The sequence below is a fragment of the Pan troglodytes genome, chromosome 5 (assembly GCF_028858775.2).
Source record: "Pan troglodytes isolate AG18354 chromosome 5, NHGRI_mPanTro3-v2.0_pri, whole genome shotgun sequence".
NCBI classification, from domain to species: Eukaryota; Metazoa; Chordata; class Mammalia; order Primates; family Hominidae; genus Pan; species Pan troglodytes.
Window position 1 is genome coordinate 155,648,475 of NC_072403.2, and position 12,923 is coordinate 155,661,397.

The following is a 12,923-nucleotide window of genomic DNA, read 5'->3' on the forward strand; positions in this document are numbered from 1 at the left end:
TAGGCCTTCTAAAAGTCCTCGAGTGCTTTGAATATTACAGTATTGGCTTAGTTCAGAAGGAAACTGAGGCCCAGGAAAGGGTTGTTAATGACTACAGAATGTAGACCCAGTGCAAAATAAGGAATATCTCTGGACAGGTGTTGTGCCTTATGCCTGTAACCCCAGCACTTTGGGAGGCTGAGATGGGAGAATCGCTTGAGCCCAAGAGTTCAAGACCAGCCTGAGCAACATAGAGAGACCCCCCCCCACTCTGTTTAAATAAAAAAAAATAAGTGATATCTCCGGAGAGGACCACTTAGATGATGGGTAGTCTGGCTGTATACAGAGTATATATAAGAGAGGAAATATATGAAAATGGGCCCTATGGCTACAATAGATGTCTAAGTCTACCTCTCTGGAGATAACTGTGATACCACCCAACTAAGAAAGACCAAAATGGGAGTGAACCTCCGTAGCAGAGAGTAGATGATGCCTGTTTACCAGGGGGCCAGCTTTCTTTCACCTGTCAGAGTCTTATTCTTCGGTTTGAGAAAGGACCCAGAAAGAAAAGCAATATAATTACAAATCTGAATTTGACAAAGACCACAAGGAGGAACCGAAGTTGTTAGAAGTATCTTAAAGGTTGGAGTTGATTTTAAGCAGTGATGGCCTCAAGGAAGTACAGTTCTCCATCACCTCTGCCCTCCCCATTCCTGCACATTGGTTTTTCTGGCCAAAGGCATGTGTCCGATTGGGGTCTTGCCCTTATTATGAATAACTTAAGGACAGCTGTGCTGTAGGCGCACCCTTTATTGGACCCTTTCTATGTCGTAACTTTGTACATTTCTGAGTGTATGGGCTTAATATTATAGGAACAGGTTTTTATTCCCATTTCTAAAAATTCCATGGCTTTTGCCTTGATAATTCAATCACCAAACCAGCCATTCTGTATCTGGGTTACTATTGTGTCTGCGCATTGCATGTTCCTTGCGTCAGGGATGATAGACCTTTATCACAGTGCCAGGCAAGTTGGGGAAAATAGCATAATGCAGGTGGTTGCCAAAGACTGTGACCTATCTAAAACGATGATTTTTTTATAGTCTCAAAAATTAGGGCACATGGCTTTCTAGTTCTCATTAGAAATTCCCAAGATGCTGTTGCCTTTTTTTTTTTTTTGATGCCTGAAAGTGACCTTATTTAACCATAACTTTGAAGTGTTCTCTATAGAAAACTTGCCACCATGAGGCTGTAAGTGGTTTACTGAACTCTGCCTTTTTCCTTGTCCTCCTGCAGCTCAGCCTGAGACCCACAGTGGCAGAGCTACAAGCTCGAAGGATCCTGCGATTTAACGAGTATGTAGAAGTCACGGATTCTCCTGACTATGACCGCCGAGCAGACAAGCCCTGGGCCAGGTTAACACCTGCAGACAAGGCAAGAATCCCAGTGGATTTTGTGTTGATTGTATTGCTTTTCTGGAAGCTCCAATATCCACATCCCCCGTACTTAAGTCATCCCAGGGGACGAGATCTTACCAAATATTACAACGGTTTTCTGCCTCTGATTATTTAAGCCACTTAAGTGATACATTTAGTGATATCAATGTAGTTCTTTCAACTAAGTCTCAGAGAAAAGTAGTTATTTACCATATAACCTACCTGCTTTCATACCTGGATGAGGAGGGCTTTCTCACATCCAGGATTTATCCTTACTCTTAGAAAATATAACTTATACAACTTATCATTTTAAAGGGATATGTTAATAGAAAGGTTTAATCTTCATCAAGACTGGCACACTTTTAATAGAAATGACAAGACAGCAAATAGTTTAGGCTATGTGGGCCATACAATCTTTGTTGCAACTGCCCAGTTCTGCCATTGTAGCATGAAAACAGCCACAATGTGTAATTGAATGGATATGTATATGCTCCAATAAAACTTTATCTACAAAAACAGATGGTGGGCCAAATTTGGCCTGCAGGTCAGGCTTACCAACCCCTAATCTAAATCATTGCACACAATTCCTGAAAAATGAAATATACAGTGGGTTCTATCAATGTAGAAAGACTTTTATCTTATTAGTACCATTGTTCCATAGGCAAAGATTCGTGCCAACCGTTTGTTTTTAAACTGTTCTAATTTTTATCTCTTAGCAAAATCTGGTATTGAATAAACTCATGCTATACCCAGTTTTTTTTTTAATCATAAGTACTTTTGCTTAAACATGCCACATCTTAATGCTAAAACTAGGCATTTAATCATGCTCTGTGCTGACCCTTTTTAATAGGAAGCTTCGTTATTTAAAATACCTGCTATGCATCAAGCACATACTGGAGATACAGATTCAGAAATCCTTAGCTCATAAGTAGAAATGAAAAGTAAGAAGGAATAAGATCACAAAGGAAGAATGTTCAGAACAAGAATAGAAGAGAAGGAGGCTGAGAAAAGCACTCCAGGGATGTTTTAGGAAGCAGCAGCAGAAGAATATTGAGAAGAATTGTCCGTGAAGTGGGGAAAGAGGAGAAGCTGGTAGCACAGCAGCTTGGAAGGACTGTGTCAGGGAGGACGGACGGCCACATGTGTGCAGTGACATGGTGAGAGGGAGCATTTTGGTAGCCTGATGGGTGGAAGCCTGTGGTGGAGACAACGAGGATCAAACACAATCCTGAGAATTTGGGCTCTGAAGTATGATGAGGCAGTTGTTCAACGTATGGCTGGTGATTGTGAAGGTTAATAAGCTTGGGTGCGTAAATTTGGAAAATGAGATACAGTATCAAGGGAGTGATTTTTTTTTAATTTATGGGAAATACTTGAACAATTTTTTATGTGGTGAAGGGGTCAAAAGAAAGGGAGAGGTTGAACATACAGGCGGAAAAGTCAGTAACTGATAGCGTGGGAAAAATCACTGGAGTAGCAGGTCAGTACTTATGTGAAAGAGGCAAGGAGCAGACCCTTGAGGACGGAGGGAGAGCACAGGCTGAGGAAGCTAGGAAGTCGTATCTCATTGTGCTTTTACTTTGCCTCTCGTTCATTATGAATGAGATTGAACATATTTTCATATGCCTATTGGGAATTTGGATACCACTCCACCGAAGTGCCTTTTGCCCATTTTCTTCTGGGTTGTCAATTTTTTCTGATTCATAGGAGTTCTTCATATATTCCAGTTATGTATGTTGCAAATATTGATTTAACAAGATTCTTTTTTTTTTTTTTTTGAGACGGAGTCTCACTCTGTCACCCAGGCTGGAGTGCTGTGGCTCGATCTCAGCTCACTGCAAGCTCCACCTCCTGTGTTCACGCCATTCTCCTGCTTCAGCCTCCCGAGTGGCTGGGACTACAGGCGCCCGCCACCACGCCCAGCTATTTTTTAAAAAATATTTTTAGTAGAGATGGGGTTTCACCGTGTTAGCCAGGATGGTCTCGATCTCCTGACATTGTGATCTGCCCGCCTCGGCCTCCCAAAGTGCTGGGATTACAGGCGTGAGCCATGGCGCCCGGCCAACAAGATTCTTAAACTTAATACAGTCGAATTTATCAACCTTTTTCTTTATGGCTTATGATTTTGTTTCTGGTTTTAAAAATTCTTTGCATACCAAAATGATAGATATATTCTCATATACTGTCTTCTAAATTGTTTATAATTTTGCTTTTCACATTTAACTTTTTTGTTTACCTGGAGTTGTTTTTTGGGGGAAGGTATAAGATATGCTTTCAGTTTGCTTGGTCATCTGTATTATATGTTTGTTTTCTATGTCATTATTTGCTCTTTTCTCTTCTTCCTCCTAATTTTTTGGGCTTTATTGGCTATTCTGTTCTAACCTAAGATAGACTCTCCAGATCATTAATTTTCATCCTTCCTTACTTTCTGATACAAGCACTGAAGGTTAGAAATGACTCTGTGTGTCAGTGATTTGCAACCTTGGCTACAAATTGGAATCACCTATAGATCTTTAAGAATGTGGATGTCTGGGTCCCATCTCCAGAGATGCTGATCTCATTGGTCTGGGATGTGGCCTTCATATTGGGATTTTTAGTAATTATAAATATCTCACATGTCCTTGAAAACAATATGTGTTCTATGGTTTGAGGGTGTGCAAATTTTCCTGTAAGATCAATCTTGCTGGTTCTATTCAGATTTCTGTAGCCTTAGTTATTTTTTTGTCAATTTGATCCATCAGGTAACAAACAAGACATGTTAAATCTCCCACTATGTGGATTTTTTTTTTTACTTCTCCTTATAATTCTGTTAATTTTGCTTCACTTATTGTGAGGTGTATCATTAGATATATATGTTTAGAATGCATACATTTTCTTGATGAAACTTTGTTATATTTAAAAATATAATTTTTAAACTGGATTGTCAAAATGAGTTATTTTATACTACCTTAGTACTATGAATTGAAGCAGCAAACCTCTGTGATGTTTAGCTGATGGCTTCAAATTTTCAGGGTACATTTCATCCCTCCCTGCCTATCCCCTTACTTACTAAGCACCAGCTTGCAATTTTTTGTTTGTCCTTGGAGGGTCAGATATTCTAGCTTACCCTTACACTGAGGGTATGCCATTTGGTCCCCAATTTATGGAGAGAGAATTATTTATTAGACCTGAGTGGGTTTTGTGTGTCTTCTGTATTTCAGCAGATCATAAAGATGCCTGCTCAAATTCACTAGATTTAACACAAGTGCCCTCAAGGTCAAAGCCAGTTTCATTTCTCACTTACCTTATTTTTCTGGCCATGATCTTCTTTTACTCATTCTCGTCAAAGTATTTTTTACTCTTTTCCCAGCTGTTTAGTACATTTAAAGCAGTTTTTAGATGCCATGATTAGCATTTTAATTGTTTTTCAATAGAAGAGTTAGTCAAGGCATCTGGTATGCCATTTTGCTAGAAATAGTACTGCATTATGAACTTGGTGCAAGGTTTCTTCCATCCTCCTTTCCTTTCAGTTGTGGGCTTCTGGTCATTCACCTCTCATTTAGTGGCTCCTAGTTGACCCTGCTCTAGTCACTGTTTCTGTGCAGTGACCTTCCCCAAAACTTAGTGATTGAAAACAGCAGCTATTTTATATCTTACAGATTTTGTAGGTTGGGGATTTAGTCAGGGCTCAGCTAGGTGATTCTTCTGCTCTTCATGAGGTTGACTAAGGTCACTCAATGTTATTCAGCTGACAAATAGGCTACTTTGGAGGCTCCAAGATAACCTCTCTAACATGTCTGGTGTCTTGGTAAGGAAGGCTCAGAGACTGGGCTCAATTCTGGCTCCTAGTCCGCCAAACTACCTATACATGGCCTCTTCAGCATGGTGGCCCGAGTCATCAGTCTTCTTACTTGGTGGCTCAGCAAATGTCCCAAGAGAACCAGGTAAAAGCTATATGGCCTTTCCTGATCTGGCTTTGGAAGGCATCCAGCCTCACTTCCACTACGTTCTATTAGTAACAGGCAAATCATAAGACCAGCTCAAGCTTCAAGGAAAGGGGAATTAATTAGCTCCACTTCTTGACAGGGGAGTGGCAAGATCACAATTGTGGCCAAATTTGGAAAATACAATTTTCCACACCCACCATTCCCAGCTATCTTATTATTCAAATGCAAAACTTCAGAAAGGCAGGTAGAGCCAGATAAATGAGTAAAGATCACTGCAGTTGCCAAGTATGCAAGCAGGGAGAGTCTAAATGACTAACCACCCTCATGTGGAAACTAAATTGTCCAAACCCTAGAAACAGTTCTTTTTGACTCTTGTTCTTTTGTTGGAAGGTAGAGCTCATTCATCTCTAGCTGTAACAGAGAGGATTTTTTTTTTTTAATTTTATGTTGAAACAAAAATGGGATTTTGTTCTGGACTTCTAGGTTGCAGGGGAAAGGTACATGACCAGGTTTTCTGCCACAGGCTTTGTTTCTGTTCATGAGTGCTTTGAAGGCATATGACTTTGACATCTCCCTTGCAGATCTGAGCCCCAGAGCACAGCCACCGCCCCTCTCTCCTCACACATGGGCCTCATTTTCTCCCTCTGACAGTATCTCTCACATTTCTCCTGAGGCTTTTTAAAGTCTAAAAAGCAGCATTTTTAGAAGTGGATTTTTATTGTGTATGTGTGTGTTTCTCTGGAAGAAAATTAAGAGGTAGAATTTCTTTTAAATAGAAAAAATATTGGCCAGGCATGGTGGCTCATGCCTGTAATCCTAGCACTTTGGGAGGCCGAGGTTTCTTGAGCTCAAGATTTCTTGAGCTCAGGAGTTTGAGACCAGCCTGAGCAATGTGGTGAAACTCTGCCTGTACTAAAAAATACAAAAAATTAGCCGGGTGTGGTGGCACGTACCTGTAGTCCCAGCTACTCGGGAAGCTGAGGTGGGAGAATTGCTTGAGCCCAGGAGCAGGAGGCTGCAGTGAGCCATGCCACTGCACTCCAGCCTGGGCAACAGAGCCAGACCTTATCTCAAAATAAATAAATAAATAAATAATATGGTACACTTTTTAAAGATAAAAAATAGAAAAATGCAACAATTTAAGATGTTTATGTGTAGTATATTGTATATACACAAGTGATGAATATTCATTGGGCCATATCTGAATATTCAAAAATGCAAAAATAAAAAAAGAACCACTTTAATGCACGGTACTTTTAATAATTTCTAAAAATACCATTTACTACCTAACACTGAAAAAAATTGTTCCCTCTAGTTGTTAAAAGATAAGTGTGATGAAATAGTACAATATTATTGCCCAAAGATCCTAAGACTATCAATGGTCTTAGTGTATATTTTATTTTAGAATGAAAATAACACATGCTAATCACCATTATTAACAAGCATTTCTGGTTTTTGTTGCTTTTTACCTTAAAACATTTTATAATATATTATTTATTATATATATTTAGATCAGATTTAAAATATTGTATTAAGTTAATTCATGTAAAAATTATAATTTAGCTATTATGTTTAAAAATGAGTTTTATTTTTAACTTTTGAGCTCTATATCCCATTTTTAAAAACTATTCAAAGTAAATATTTCCACCTCTGCTTTAAAAAATAAACAATGAGGCCAGGTGCAGTGGCTCATGCCTGTAATCCAAGCGCTTTGAGAGGGTGAGTTGGGTGGATCACTTGAGGTCAGGAGTTCAAGACCAGCCTGGCCAACATGGTGAAACCCCATCTCTACTAAAAATACAAAAATTAGCTGTGCATGGTGGCTCCTGCCTGTAGTCCCAGCTGCTTGGGAGACTGAAGCAGGAGAATCACTTGAACCCAGGAGACAGAAGTTGCAGTGAGCTAAGATTATGCCGCTGCACTCCAGCCTTGGTGACAAAGCGAGACTCCATCTCAAAAACTGAACCAAACCAAACAAACAAACAAACAAAAAATGAGCTTCCTTTCAGCCTAATGGAGACATCTTTTTTCTTTCTCTTATCTTATTGCCATTTTCTTAGCCCCATTAAGCTACCACCTTGCATTTTAAAGAGTAGTAGCCAATCAGTCAATAATTAATCAGTGCCTCTCCTTTCTGTGAAGGAGGAAGGCCCTTGCTGGTTGTGGTGGGGAATCTCCGGAATCTGGTAGTCTGGTTAAATGGCTCATGTTGGAAAAGAGAAGTGGTGGGAGAAATGCCTTATTAATTGTGAACTTGATTGAGCTTTATTCACCTTTAAAATAAAATTTTCAGGTCGGGGCTCAGTGACTGACACTTGTAATGTTAGCACTTTGGGAGGCCAAGGTGGGAGGGTCACTTGAGGCCAGGAGTTAAAGACCAGCCTGAGCAACATAGCAAGACCCTCTCTCTACAAAAACTAAAAAAATTAGCCAGGTGTGGTGGCACACCCATGTATTCCTACCTACTTGGAAGGCTGAGGCAGGAGGATCCCTTGAGTCTGGGAGTTCAAGACTGCAATGAGCTGTGATTGTGCCACTGCACTGCAGCCTGGGCAACAGAATGAGACCCTGTCTCTAAAACAAAAATAAACAAAATAAAATTTTCAGTTTTAGAATATATGTACTTAGAGCACTAGAAACAGATATATGTACAGTAAAATAGAGATGGCCTGGTTTCCTGCACTGAGGTAGATAGACGAGCTGGCCCTTCAGTGGCAGACAGGTGAGGTCAGAGAAGGCCATTGAATTGGCCTGAAGACCTAGGCTTGCCTGCCAGTAACCATCTCCTTAGAGTAGAACTTGGAAGCTCCATGGAGGAGAGAGGGGCAGGCTTTAGAACTGGGCACTTCTAGGATGGATTGATCCTTGACTTGGCCACTTAGTAGTTGTTTGACCTTGGCCAAGTCATTTAACCTAGGTTTACTTAACTAGTAAAATAAAGCCAATCATATCTATCTTGAGAATTAGGTAGAATATCTCTAGAATTCCTGCTTGTCAATAAATGGTAGCTATTACCAATATTATACTCATGGTCAGGGATGAGAAGCCAAGCTTTGTTCCCCATTGGTGATATTTTCACTGTTGATTCCTGAATTTACGATCTAGTCTAAAATTATCCAGTGAAAGAGAGTGTAGAATTTTTTCAGATGAGATGTGCTTTTGTCCAACAGGTCACTCAGTAATCACTTATTAAAACCCTTACAATATATTAGGTATCGTCCTAGATACTGGGGATATAAAGTTGAATAAGACAAACTGTCTTTCCGGGAACACAGTGTCTAAACAGGTCCTAAGAAAGCCTGAGATTTTTGTTGTCCCTAAGCTATTCTTTGCCCTGTTCATTGATGCCTTAGCAGCAGAAGGGAGTACACTTGCCTCCCTGTGGCATTGAACTTGATTGATGAGTAGTCCAGAAATCCTCTCCACATCCCATCATAATTTTATCCAAGAAATAAAGGATATCAAAATGGCAATTCTAGTTAATTCTGGCCCCACAGCTCATGCTATTTGAGAAGGCAGCAAGTTCTGCATTTTCTTTTTCTTTTCTTTCTTTCTTTCTTTCTTTCTTTTTATTATACTTTAAGTTCTGGGTTACATGTGCAGAACGTGTAGGTTTGTTACATAGGTATACACGTGCCATGGTGGTTTGCTGCACCCATCAACCCATCACCTACATTAGGTATTTCTCCTAATATTATCCCTCCCCAATCCCCCACCCCCTACAGGCCCCAGTGTGTGATGTTCCCCTCCCTGTGTCCATGTGTTCTTATTGTTCAACTCCCACTTATGAGTGAGAACATGCGGTGTTTGGTTTTCTGATCTTGTGATAGTTTGCTGAGAATGATGGTTTCCAGCTTCATCCGTGTCCCTGCAAAGGACATCAACTCATCCTTTTTTATGGCTGCATAGTGTTCCATGGTGTATATGTGCCACATTTTCTTAATCCAGTCTATCACTGATGGACATATGGGTTGGTTCCATGTCTTTGCTATTGTGAATAGTGCCTCAGTAAACATACATGTGCATGTGTCTTTATTGTAGAATAATTTCTAATCCTTTGGGTATACATCCAGTAATGGAATTGCTGGGTCAAATGGTGTTTCTGGTTCTAGATCCTTGAGGAATTGCCACACTGTCTTCCAAATGGTTGAACTAATTTACACTCCCACTAACAGCGTAAAAGCATTCCTATTTCTCCACATCCTCTCCAGCATCTGTTGTTTCCTGACTTTTGAATGATTGCCATTCTAACTGGCATGAGATGGTATCTCATTCTGGTTTTGATTTGCATTTCTCTCATGACCAGTGATGATGAGCATCGTTTCATATGTCTGTTGGCTGCATAAATGTCTTCATTTGAGAAGTTTCTGTTCATATCCTTAGCCCATTTTTTGATGGGGTTGTTTGCTTTTTTCTTGTAAATTTGTTTAAGTTCTTTGTAGATTCTGGATATTAGCCCTTTGTCAGATGAATAGATTGCAAAAATTTTCTCCCATTCTGTAGGTTGCCTGTTCACTCTGATGATAATTTCTTTTGCTGTGCAGAAACTCTTCAGTTTAATTAGATCCCTGTTTGTCAATTTTGGCTTTTGTTGCCGTTTGCTTTTGGCGTTTTAGACATGAAGTCTTTGCCCATGCCTATGTCCTGAATGGTATTGCCCAGGTTTTCTTCTAGGGTTTTTATGGTCCTAGGTCTTACGTTTAAGTCTTTGATCCATCTTGAGTTGATTTTTGTATAAGGTGTAAGGAAGGGGTCCAGTTCCAGTTTTCTGCATATGGCCAGCCAGTTTTCCCAACACCATTTATTAAATAGGGAATCTTCCCCATCGCTTGTATGTGTCAGGTTTGTCAAAGATCAGGTGGTAGATGTGTGGTGTTATTTCTCCGTTCTGTTCCATCAGTCTGTGTATCTGTTTTGGCACCAGTACCATGCTGTTTTGGTTACTGTAGCCTTGTAAAGTTTGTAGTCAGGTAGCAAGATGCCTCCAGCTTTGTCCTTCTTGCCCAGGATTGTCTTGGATATGAGAGCTCTTTTTTGGTTCCATATGAGGTTTAAAGTAGTTTTTTCCAATTCTGTGAAGAAAGTCAGTGGTAGCTGGATGGGGATAGCATTGAATCTGTAAATTACTTTGGGCAGTAAGGCCATTTTCACGATATTGATTCTTCCTATCCATGAGCATGGAATGTTTTTCCATTTGTTTCTGTCCTCTCTTATTTCCTTGAGCAGTGGTTTGTAGTTCTCCTTGAAGAGGTCCTTCATATCCCTTGTAAGTTGTGTTCCTACGTATTTTATTCTCTTTGTAGCAATTGTGAATGGGAGTTCACTCATGATTTGGCTCTCTGTTTGTCTGTTATTGGTATATAGGAATGCTTGTGATTTTTGCACATTGATTTTGTATCCTGAGACTTTGCTGAAGTGGCTTATCAGCTTAAGGAGATTTTGGGCTGAGACGATGGGGTTTTCCAAATATACAGTCATGTCATCTGCAAACAAAGATAATTTGACTTCCTGTCTTCCTATTTGAATACCTTTTATTGCTTTCTCTTGCCTGATTGCCCTGGCCAGAACTTCCAACATTATGTTGAATAGGAGTGGTGAGAGAGGTCATCCTTGTCTTGTGCCAGTTTTCAAAGGGAATGCTTCCAGTGTTTGTCCATTCAGTATGATATTGTCTGTGGGTTTGTCATAAACAGCTCTTATTATTTTGAGATACGTTCCATCGATACCTAGTTTACCATGAAAGGCTGTTGAATTTTGTCGAAGGCCTTTTCTGCATCTATTGAGATAATCATGTGGTTTTTGTCATTGGTTCTGTTTATGTGATGGATTATGTTTATTGATTTGTGTATGTTGAACCAGCCTTGCATTGCAGGGATGAAGCTGACTTGATCATGGTGGATCAGCTTTTTGATGTTCTGCTGGATTGGGTTTGCCAGTATTTTACTGAGGATTTTTGCACTGATGTTCATCGGGGATATTGGCCTAAAATTCTCTCTTTTCTGTTGTGTCTCTGCCAGGCTTTGGTATCAGGATGATGCTGGCCTCATAAAATGAGTTAGGGAGGATTCCCTCTTTTTCTATTGATTGGGATAGTTTCAGAAGGAATGGTACCAGCTCCTCTTTGTACTTCTGGTAGAATTTGGCTGTGAATCCGTCTGGTCCTGGACTCTTTTTGGTTGGTAGGCTATTAATTATTGCCTCAATTTCAGAGCTTGTTTTGGTCTATTCAGAGATTCAACTTCTTCCTGGTTTAGTCTTGGGAGGGTGTATGTGTCCAGGAATTTATCCATTTCTTCTAGATTTTCTGGTTTATTTGTGTCGAGGTTTTTATAGTATCCTCTGATGGTAGTTTGTGTTTCTGTGGGATCAGTGGTGATATCCCCTTTATAATTTTTTATTGCGTCTATTTGATTCTTCTCTCTTTTCTTCTTTATTAGTCTTGCTGGCAGTCTATCTATTTTGTTAATCTTTTCAAAAAGCCAGTTCCTGGATTCATTGATTTTTTGAAGGGTTTTTTGTGTCTCTATCTTCTTCAGTTCTGCTCTGATCTTAGTTATTTCTTGCCTTCTGCTAGCTTTTGAATGTGTTTGTTCTTGCTTCTCCAGTTCTTTTAATTGTGATGTTAGGGTGTCAATTTTAGATCTCTCTTGCTTTCTCTTGTGGGCATTTAATGCTATAAATTTCCCTCTACACACTGCTTTAGCTGTGTCCCAGAGATTCTGGTACATTGTGTCTTTGTTCTCATTGGTTTCAAAGAACATCTTTATTTCTGCCTTCATTTCGTTATTTACCCAGTAGTCATTCAGGAGCAGGTTGTTCAGTTTCCATGTAGCTGTGCGGTTTTGAGTGAGATTCTTAATCCTGAGTTCTAATTTTATTGCACTGTGGTCTGAGAGACAGTTTGATTTCTGTTCATTTACATTTGCTGAGGAGTGTTTTACTTCCAATTATGTTGTCCATTTTAGAATAAGTGCAATGTGGTGCTAAGGAGAATGTATATTCTGTTGATTTGGGGTGGAGAATACTGTAGATGTCTATTAGGTCCACTTGGTCCAGAGCTGAGTTCAAGTCCTGGATATCCTTGCTAATTTTCTGTCTTATTGATCTGTCCAATATTGACAGTGGGGTGTTAAAGTCTCCCATTATTATTGTGTGGGAGTCTAAGTTTCTTTGTAAGTCTCTAAGAACTTGCTTTATGAATCTGGTGCTCATGTACTGGATGCATATATATTTAGGATAAGTAACTCTTTTTGTTGAATTGATCCCTTCACCATTACGTAATGGCCTTCTTTGTCTCTTTTGATCTTTGTTGGTTTAAAGTCTGTTTTACCAGAGACCAGGATTGCAACCTGTGCTATTTTTTTACTTTCTATTTGCTTGGTAGGTCTTCCTCCATCCCTTTTTTTTTTTATTTTTTATTTTTTTGAGACCGAGTCTGGCTCTGTTGCCCAGGCTGGAGTGCAGTGGCACAATCTCCGCTCACAGCAAGCTCCGCCTCCCAGGTTCACCCTATTCTCCTGCCTCAGCCTCCTGAGTAGCTGGGACTACAGGTGCCCGCCACCATGCCCAGTTAATTTTTTGTATT

General features: G+C 39.8%; 1 protein-coding gene across 9 annotated transcripts in view; it reads left to right on the forward strand.

Annotated features, from left to right (window-relative positions):
• PHACTR2 (phosphatase and actin regulator 2) overlaps window positions 1-12,923 on the forward strand; it is a 287,576-nt gene that overhangs the window by 250,578 nt on the left and 24,075 nt on the right. For all 9 annotated transcript variants that reach the window (XM_016956418.4, XM_016956419.4, XM_009452125.5 and 6 more), the window contains one exon: window positions 1,273-1,410. In XM_016956418.4, coding sequence (XP_016811907.1) covers window positions 1,273-1,410 — 138 coding nt within the window. The remainder of the gene's footprint in view (window positions 1-1,272; window positions 1,411-12,923) is intronic.